Source organism: Leuciscus leuciscus (genome assembly GCF_965113295.1).
Source record: "Leuciscus leuciscus genome assembly, chromosome: 22".
Lineage (NCBI taxonomy): Eukaryota > Metazoa > Chordata > Actinopteri > Cypriniformes > Leuciscidae > Leuciscus > Leuciscus leuciscus.
The window spans coordinates 21536123-21546180 of NC_138746.1; the positions used below are offsets into that span (position 1 = coordinate 21536123).

The window sequence follows — 10058 nt, forward strand, 5'->3', positions numbered from 1 at the left end:
AATTTAATATTGTTTTTTGTGTAAACGGTGATACTTTTTTTCAAGATTCTTTGGTGACTAGAAAGATTTGAAAAGCATTTATTTGAAATATAATTTTTTTGTAACACTGTAAAAGACTTTACTCTCCCATTTGATCAATTAATCCCATAGTATTCATTTATTTTAAATAGAAACATCTTACTGACCCCAAACTTTTGAATGATTGTGTATTTATTCAGGTTATACATTTTGTGTTCCTTGAAATATATCCTGCTAGCTTGTCATTGCAAGCCCTTGCTCTTTGGTAAAACTTTTATTTTGTACTTCTAAAGTTCTAAATATTATTAGTTCTAATATATAAAAATATGTTGAACAGTGCAACTCTTGGTCTTCTGCATCTCATTACTCTCCTTTTTCAATCTGTCATTTTTTATTTATTTTATAATTAATTTTTTATAATTAATAATAATAACATATACAGTAGTGCTTTTCTTGACACTCAAGGCGTTTTACACATTTGGAGGGAGAAATCTCCTCTACCACCACCAATATACCTAAAATCAATATATTGACTGATAGCTACAATACTACATGAATAATTTGACTTCAATGTTGAATTAAAACATAATTTTTATTTTAGCTCTTTGCTAGTACAATCCATTCATTTAGAAAGTCATGCGTGAACATTTAAAAACTGAAAGCAAAACTGGAAAATGTATTCATACCAAGTAATTAAATTAACTTCAAACAAGTCTTCTCACGATTCTATAACTGCACTGACGTGTTCAGATCTTGCGCAAGGCACGCGCGGTTTCCTCCAGAGCTTCACGTGGTTCACTGGGAGGAGGGATCTTCAGGTCAGTGGGCTCCACTCCCCAGATCTCAGTGGCGTAGTCTGTAATGGTGCGGTCGCTCGAGAACTTTCCAGAGGCCGCAATGTTCTTAATTACCACCCGAGTCCACTCTCTCGGATCCTTTAGACACAGACAGAGAAATATGGACCAGTTTAATTGAGTCTTTTTGTAATTTTCTGGAGCTTGACATCCATGGTCACTTTGACCTGGTGCTACATAGAAATTAGCTGTGTAATGATTCTTAAATAAATTTTTTGCCTTTTGGGTTTCACAGAAAAAAAAATAGCTTGGGGTTGGAAGCCATATACAAAGTCCATATACAAAATAATGAGTAATGATAATAAGTTTACTCAATAATGACAATGTCATTAAATGAAATGAAATGTAGTGATAGTAAAAACTAAGCTTTTTGAAACTGACTCAACTGGATTAATAATATTGCAAAATTATTTACTGTTTCGAACATGCATACAGACATGTTACTATTAAATGTAAACTATAAATCATTAAATAAAATTAAATATGAATAATCTGTGTTCGTTTGTTAATTTGTAGTGTTTTTAGGCAGGACAATTTTTTACTGTCCCTTTTTCATTCAAATTCATTAAATTAATTCAAACTGAACATACATTATAAAACTGACCTGAGGTCAGCTAAAACAGTCTCTTACAGTGTTTCTAAACTTAAAGGCCCCCCATGGTCCACAAAAACATTCAAAGGCCTCATAACTTTAATGAATTGTCCGTGATTTACTGGATTAGACACTGGTTCATGAGTTCAACAGATCAACACCCTCTAGCAGCGAACCATCACAATTCAAGAATTCAAAACCAATGTTCGAAACAGTGATGTAACAAAGCCTTGTTTCATTCCATTACGTGACCTGGCCAGTTTGATACGTGCTCCGAACCGCTGATTCAAAACAAAAGATGCTCAAAGGTTTTGAAGCTTCATTAAGCAGTGTTCAAAAGCCGCCATAACTTATGAAATGAATGCTGAGCATTAAATGAATCTCTGACATGTGTGGTAGGCAGTAATGTGTGTAATAATGTTCACCTTATACAGAGCGCTGACTTTCTCTTGACACTTGACGTAAGACTCGTAGTCTGCGAAAACCTTAAACCTGGAGAAAAAATTCGGCGTGATGAGAGAGTAATGTAGGAATTAAAAAAAAAGAAAGTGTGTGTCTGCATATGTGTTTTACCGATCATGATAGAACAGCATGTTGATGATGTCGCTGAACATCTCAGGCTGTTTCGGTGAAAAATAGCCACTTTTAATCTGATTTATGGCCTGTTTCAGCTCCGGAAGATTCTCATAATATTGTAATGCATCATAGCTGCGCACACACACACACACACACAAAGGAATGGTTAATGTCTTCACACAAGCACAAAGATTGAATGACATTTACTCAGCATCCATTTCCATTGATTTAATCTCTCCGTCTCATTCTCTACCCTTCTTTATCCATCTCTGCTACATCTTCCACCCTCATGCCAAAGATGAAGAGGTTTTCTTCTCCGGCTTCTTCTGCCATTTCCACGTTGGCACCATCCATTGTGCCAATGGTCAGCGCCCCATTCAGCATGAACTTCATGTTTCCGGTTCCGGACGCCTCCGTCCCCGCGGTGGAGATCTGCTCCGACAGGTCTGTAGCTGGGATCACTGCACATAAAACACAGATGAACAGGAATTTATACATTAATACACAGAAAATTCCATACCCAGTTTAGTTTTTAAACCGTAGTTACCTTTCTCTGCCAGTGACACTCTGTAGTTCTCCAGGTAAATGACCTTCAGTTTATGGCCAATCACAGGATCGTTATTGACGACATCAGCGACAGTGGTGATCAACTTAATGATCATCTTTGCCATGTGATATCCAGGAGCAGCCTGCAGAAACAAACATAATACAACTTGCCATTCAGAAGTGTTTTATTTTATTTTGAAAAAACTTTTATTTAGCAAGGATGCACTAAATTGATCAAAAGTGATAATTTATAATGTTACAAAAGAATTATATTTCAAATAAATGCTGTTCTTTTGAACTTTTTATTTATCAAAAAAAATCTTTACATAATGTATTATGGTTTTCCACACAAATATTAAGCAGCACAACTGTTTTCACAGTTGCACCAAATCAGCATATCAGAATGATTTCTGAAGGATCATGTGACACTGAAGACTGGAATAATGATGCTGAAAATTCAGCTTTACAAATCACAGGAATATTACATTTTAAAATATATTCAAATAGAAATCTATTCTAATAATATTTCACAATATTACTGTCACTTTTTGAATGGTAGTGTACATATTGCAAATCAGTGCATGTGAGTGTGTTTGGAAAAGGTTGTTTGTTTTACCTTGCCCCCGATAATCACAGTCCGTGGCACAAACGGTTTCGTGGGGCTCCTCTTGATTCCTGTGTGTGAAACAGTTGAAAAATTCTTCAATATCTTAGTCAAAGAGTTTAATAATAATTAAACTCTGAATAAGAGTTTCTGAATAATGGCAGAATTTCATTGTATAATGAAATTATACATGGGAGACTTCTACATGGGAGAATGTTTTTTGAAAAACATCCCAAAAAAATTGTGCGAGTGTGTGTTTGTGTGTGTGTACATACGGTTGTACATGGTGATGACGTGGAGGCAATTGAGAAGTTGTCGTTTGTATTCATGTATTCTTTTCACATGGACGTCAAACATGGATGCGGGATTTACGTCCACGTTGTACTCCTTCTCTAAATACTGTGCAAACTTCAGCTTGTTATCCTACACACAGAAACATGTGAAAAAATTAACTGCAACTGACTCTGAATTGAAATTACCACATTTTAAGAATGATACCATTCATCTGAGTCAGTAATGCCCACAGAAAACCTCTAACATGGTGAACATTTATATAAAGACTGTATAAAACATTTCCAAAACAACTTGTCACTGGGGCAGAAAGAGTACATATCACTCTAAAGTACTAATATGCACTTTTTATGGGTAGATAAGTGGCCCTAAAGGGTACTGCCCCAGTGATAGGCTGTTAAACTGTCCAACTTGACCATTAAAATCTACATGGATAAGATTTACAAATACATTGATATGAGAGGAGTGTGCGTTTTGACCTGTTTGACTTTGGCTACATCTCGGATGAAGGCGTCATCATCAACCAGATCCTTCAGCTTCTGCAGCTCAGTCAGATCTTTGACATACTCTTCACCGATAGCCTAAAAACGCACAAAAAACCCCCCCAAAAAACCTATGAAATGATTTGGAAAAAATATGTTATAAAAAGAGAAAAACATGTGTATGTGTGTCGGACCTCTGCGATAAGATCGGCGAGTCCTGGATTGCAGAGGAGCAGCCAGCGTCGTGGCGTGATGCCGTTGGTTTTATTCTGAAATTTCTCTGGTTCCAGTTCGCTGAAGTCTCGGAATCTATATCATTACATTCAAAATAATCAGCGATGGGATGTAGGATTGGGATGTAGGATTGTGTGTTTGTGAGTGAGTGAGAAAGAGAAAGCCCTACACGTCTCTTTTGATGATGTCTGAGTGGATCTCAGCAACTCCATTGACCTTGTGTGAGCCCACGATGCAGAGATGAGCCATGTTCACTCTCTTTCCATCTCCCTCCTCAATCAGAGACATCCTGCGGATTCGATCCATATCATCTGGAAACAGAGATGCTACATACTACACACACACACACACACACACACACACACAAACATGCATACAGTACATAAACATTAATGCTAGGTTTACTGGTGTATGTGGGTTTTCAAAAATGGGCAGTGTACTCACATCCAGGTGTGTTTGGTTGATCTTGTATATGATCTGCAGGTGTCGGGGTAAAAGCTTCTCCATCAGTTCGATTGGCCAGCGCTCCAGAGCCTCAGGCAGAACCGTGTGGTTGGTGTATGCAAATGTTTTCTTAGTGATATTCCAGGCCTAGATTCTCACACAGAAGAACTCACTGTGAGTAATCATGTTGCCTTGACAAATGTTTTGGAATTGCACTGACGCTTATTTGCATTTATTAAGTAAATCTGCCCCAAAATGTCTAAATTTAACTCATCTTAGAGCTTTCAAGCCACTTCATCAAACTGAGCACAGTATTACAGCATCAGTTTAATTTTAGCATTATTTATACACTTGTAATATTTTGAAATAGCTTTTATTTTTATATTTTCAGCGTTCACTTTTACTTTGTTTTAGAAATTGTATTATGTGCTTGTGTCATAAAGTAAACTTACATTATTCAAGCTAGTCAGTTATTCATTAATATCTATATTTTATTTTAGCTTTATTTCAATTATGAAAAGAAAAGTTTTAGTGCTCTGACTTATTGTACCACATAATTTCTAACTTATTGGACTTCAGTTTGTGTTTTCTCAACATTTGAACAATTAAAACACATGATAAACACATCTATATGCATGTTGTATGGGCTGTCACAGTGTATCATAAATGTATGAATCTTACTGCATCCCAGTCCAGTTTCTCAATGTCCACAAATATCCTCATCAGCTCAGGTATGGCCATAGCAGGATGAGTATCATTTAGCTGGATGGCAACCTGAAACACAGACATGAAGAATCACACAAATGCATGCAGCAACTATCTTTAAAGTTCAATTAGTTAAAACGGTTGTGTGTAGTAAAGCTGACCTTATCAGGGAAGCTGTCAAATGACAACGGTCCAGAGCAGTTTCTCTTCGAGGTCTTAAAGCGGCGAATCACATCTTGTAAAGTTGCTGCCACCACGAAATATTCCTGCTTCAAACGCAGCTCCTTTCCCTCGAAAAACTACAACACCCACCAATTGCAATAATGAATGGAGTTTAAACACAGAAAAGCCATTTAAACCTCAATCTGCCTCAAAGAGGGTGAAATAAAACTTACATTGTCATTTGGATAAAGCACGCGGGAAATGTTTTCTGCTAAGTTACGGTCCAAAACTGCCTGGATATAATCACCAACATTAACTGTAAAAAATAAATAAATCATCCATCATTGAATTATTACATATAAATTCCAATAACATTAAGTTCACAACCTATTATGCTTCCATAATATGACATATTTCTAAGTGAATAATTAAATGATGTTTTATTAACAAAGTTCGGGAGGAGCAGGTTCAGATAATTAACCAAATTATGCACAGCTGGAGATTAATCAGTATTCAACTCAATGACAGAGTATAAATTCACAGCAGACCTATCTCTGTTCATTGAAAGTTTGTCAGCATCCCTCCTCCACCCCATCTCCTCACTTCCAGTTCCATCTACACTTACCACCTGGGGGGGGGAGTACTCTGGGTTCGGGCCTAACTCCGAGCTCGGAGCCCTCCCCCCGGACAGCACGCCAAATACGCATAAACTTATTGTACTAATTATATGTAGATGTGAACTCGTGAAATGATGAAAATGAGGCTTGATTTCATGCATGCAAGCAGTTGAACACTTTTTCTTCAAATCTATTTTTATACGCCATTATATCTTGAAAAATTCTGAAGACCTTTGGAATAATATGCATTAACTGCATCATAATAAAACCCAAAAATAGGCTCAATTATGATTTTATATTGATTTTAGTAATAAAAGATTTTCAAGAGTTTGTCTTATAAGGAATTATAAAAAAAAAAAGTCAGATAAATTGGATTGGTGACCCATTGTGTGAATGACTCACAGTCTCGGAGATTGAAGTCGTTGGGAGCGCGTGCAGACCACAGGCGCATGGTGTTCACCGTATTATTCATGTAGCCGGGGATTGGCGTGTCGTACGGCATTGCCAGGACCACCTGCACCACAAACATGCATTACAAACTTGGCCAGAGTACCTTAATGCTATCTTGTGGGTGTGTATGTTCTTGTATGCCTGTAGCCGTTTTAAAACCTGTGTGTTAACCCATTTCGGCTCCTTTCCCTCCTCTTCCTCCACACGGCCATAGAAATGCACAGGCAGCATGAACTCTGGACGGGCCTTCTCCCAGGGGTTACCATACCTTAACCAATCATCCGCTTCCTCAACCTACAATGATACAGCGATGATGAAGACGACGCCAGTGTCAATATGCACTGGAGGACACAGTACTCAGATCTAGGTCAGGTTAAAGTTCAGGTGTGTGTGTATTTTTTTACACAAACACACCATTTTCAATGTCCCTTTGTAAATAAATTGAGCCACTGTTTCTTATCAACCTACTACTGCGTGCACAAGATCCTCATTGGTCCATTATTGGTCCAGTATTATCAGCTTTGCGGCAAGCTCACATGCAACAGGCCAGTGACCACAAACGCAATGGACTCCTGGCCCATTTGCATTGATTTTTATGCAGACGCTGACCAACAAAAAATGTACTGCAAACTACCCACAATTTTGTGTAAATGCAAAATGTAGTTTTTAAAACATAAATTTGGCATAATTAGATTGAAAATATATATATATATATGAAATATAAAAGAAAATAACTAATAAAACTTATATTTGTTTAAATATACAGTATTTTAAATATATTTTATAATTGTATATTTTAGCATTTTTTTGTATTCTGGAATATATTAAAAAATAAATAATAAGATATATACAAATATTTGAGAAATTATAAATAACAAACTTATCAAACTATATTTTTATTTAAATATATTTTTGCTTTTTTATGTATTCTGAAATATTTTTAATAATATTTGATAAAATATATGAGAAAATATAAGTAACTAAAACGTATCAAAAATATATTAATTTAAATATATTATGCCAATTTCTTGTATTCTGAAATATATTTAGAAATATATATAAAATACATAAAAATATAAGAGAAAATATAACTAAAACTTATCTAAATATATTTACTGAAATATATTGTGGCAATTTTTGTATTCTAAAAATATAATGATGTATTTTGCCATATGGGTCAGAACTACTATAACAAACAGTACTGGGAAAGTATCAGAGACTTGTGTATGAGAACTTTTGTCTGCCAGCCATCAAATTCACCTGCCAGCCATCTTTGATTTTCTGGTTGAAGATTCCATACTCATATCGGATCCCATATCCATAAGCAGCCAGACCCAGTGTCGCCATGGAGTCGAGAAAACAAGCTGTGGATCACACACACGAACACACACACACACACACACACACACACACACACACACACACACACACACACACAGAGTAAATATCACTATTAACTTAGATCATGTTATTGTTTGTATAGTGTGAGAGAGAGAGAGAGAGAGAGAGAGAGAGAGAGAGAGAGAGAGAGAGAGAGAGAGAGAGAGAGAGAGAGAGAGAGAGAGAGAGAGAGAGAGAGAGAGAGAGAGAGAGAGAGAGAGAGAGAGAGAGAGACCTGCTAATCTTCCCAGCCCTCCGTTGCCTAATCCGGCATCTTCTTCCATCTCTTCAAGATCCTCCATATCCAACCCCAGCTAGAAGGAAAAAGAGAGGTTTACAGACAGCCAGACGCACAGATGAATGGATGAGTGTTTTGTTCTCTCTCACCTGGTAGATTGCCTCATCACAGGAGTTCTGCAGACCCAGATTAATCATGGTGTTCTGGAGCGCTCTACCCATGTAGAACTCCAACGACAGGTAATATACACGCTGAGGGCACATAGAAACACACACACACACACACACACACACACACACACACACACACACACACACACACACACACACACACACACACACACACACACACACACACACACACACACACACACACACACACACACACACACACACACACACACACACACACACACACACACACACACACACACACACACACACACACACACACACACACACAAATCAGTCTTGAAACTGCATTCTTGGATTATGCATTGGGTGCACGTTTTTACATTAATTTCCATTACTTTTCTATACATTTCTAATTGTAATAATATATTTTAGTTAAAAGCTGTGCATAACTAGAAAAATATTTTTTGTTTAAAAATCACTATAAAATTTTATAAATTTTTTTGACATTTCAGGACTGGGAATCACAATAAATAAAAAATTCCCTAATATATCCATGTTGGTCATGGCAGTTGGAACCCTGTTATTAATAATCACAAACAACTGGAACTAATACTTTATTTCCATCCATAAAACTTTAATACATGATGTTTTAAAGATTTGTGCACCTGTCTTGATTAACCTGACTGACAATTTAAACAACCTGCTAATCTTATAATAATTAAAAATGACCAACAACAAAAATATAAGAAAACAGATAAAAATCACATTACCATTTTTCTTGTATTCTAATAAAAGGATACACTGTTAACTTAATACAAGTAAATCTTTTTTTTAAATAGGTTATAGCCTATTTCAATAAGTTGGAATCAGTTTTAACTTTGGCAAAGTGACAAATAGTCAGTCAAATTAGTCATTAATAATAGTCAAGGTACCAAATGACTTTTTATGGGACTTTTTTCTTCTTCTTCCTGACTCACCTTCGGGTCGGCTTCATAGTAGAACTGCTGTGTGCGGATCCAGCGACCCACCAGATGATCCCGCACCGTGTGCGCGAGCGCGAAATAATAATCCCGCGGCGTCGCGACGTTCCTGTCTTTGACCAGCGTGAAGTGCAGGTGTCGGTTGAAGCCCTTCTTGAGCTCCGCCACATTCTCCACACCGACGATCCCTCTGATGCTGATCTGCTTGCGTTTCTCCTGGTCCGTTAGAGGAGTCGCCATCCTGAAGATCACCGGTTACACCGAGCGCAGCGCACGGGGGTCACAAGCCCCATATTTTATAGTGGGAACAGAGGGAGGGACAGAAAGTTTCTCCCTCCCTCTCTCATTGAACTGTTTTTTAACCATGGCAAATATATTGCAGTATTTGAATCAATGACGTGACGTCCATACGGTTCATATTTAAAAAAATTAATGCTTTTTTTTGTTTGTTTTACGCAATTTAATTAATAGTTAAAATCCATACAATTGAAGTGGATAATCATTACGTATTTTAATTGAATAATTGAACAATCCTTAGTCAGTTATTCAATTGAAATGAGTCAGGATTAGCCTACTCAGTTCAATATCATGAAATTTTACCATTAACCAAATTGCGTTAAAAAAATCTCGAAATATATATAATAGGCATATACCAAATATTAACCATTTATTAAACCACATTACTACTCTGATTTAATACATTACCATTAATCAAAAAAAATTTGTCTATAGCAAATTTGCACACATTTTA

General features: G+C 36.6%; 1 protein-coding gene across 1 annotated transcript; it reads right to left on the bottom strand.

Moving 5' to 3' along the window:
• Positions 1–591: 591 nt before the first annotated feature.
• Positions 592–9593, bottom strand: pygl (phosphorylase, glycogen, liver). Its single transcript, XM_082153700.1, has 20 exons — positions 9305–9593; positions 8343–8444; positions 8191–8269; positions 7836–7939; positions 6735–6869; positions 6528–6639; positions 5742–5824; positions 5508–5645; positions 5323–5415; positions 4642–4788; positions 4367–4530; positions 4158–4272; positions 3961–4062; positions 3466–3613; positions 3203–3261; positions 2588–2729; positions 2294–2501; positions 2038–2172; positions 1890–1956; positions 592–953 (listed from the first exon to the last, which is right to left on the bottom strand). Exons 1-20 carry the CDS (start codon positions 9545–9547, stop codon positions 765–767), a joined length of 2565 nt encoding a protein of 854 aa, XP_082009826.1. The 5' UTR covers positions 9548–9593; the 3' UTR covers positions 592–764.
• Positions 9594–10058: the final 465 nt, after the last annotated feature.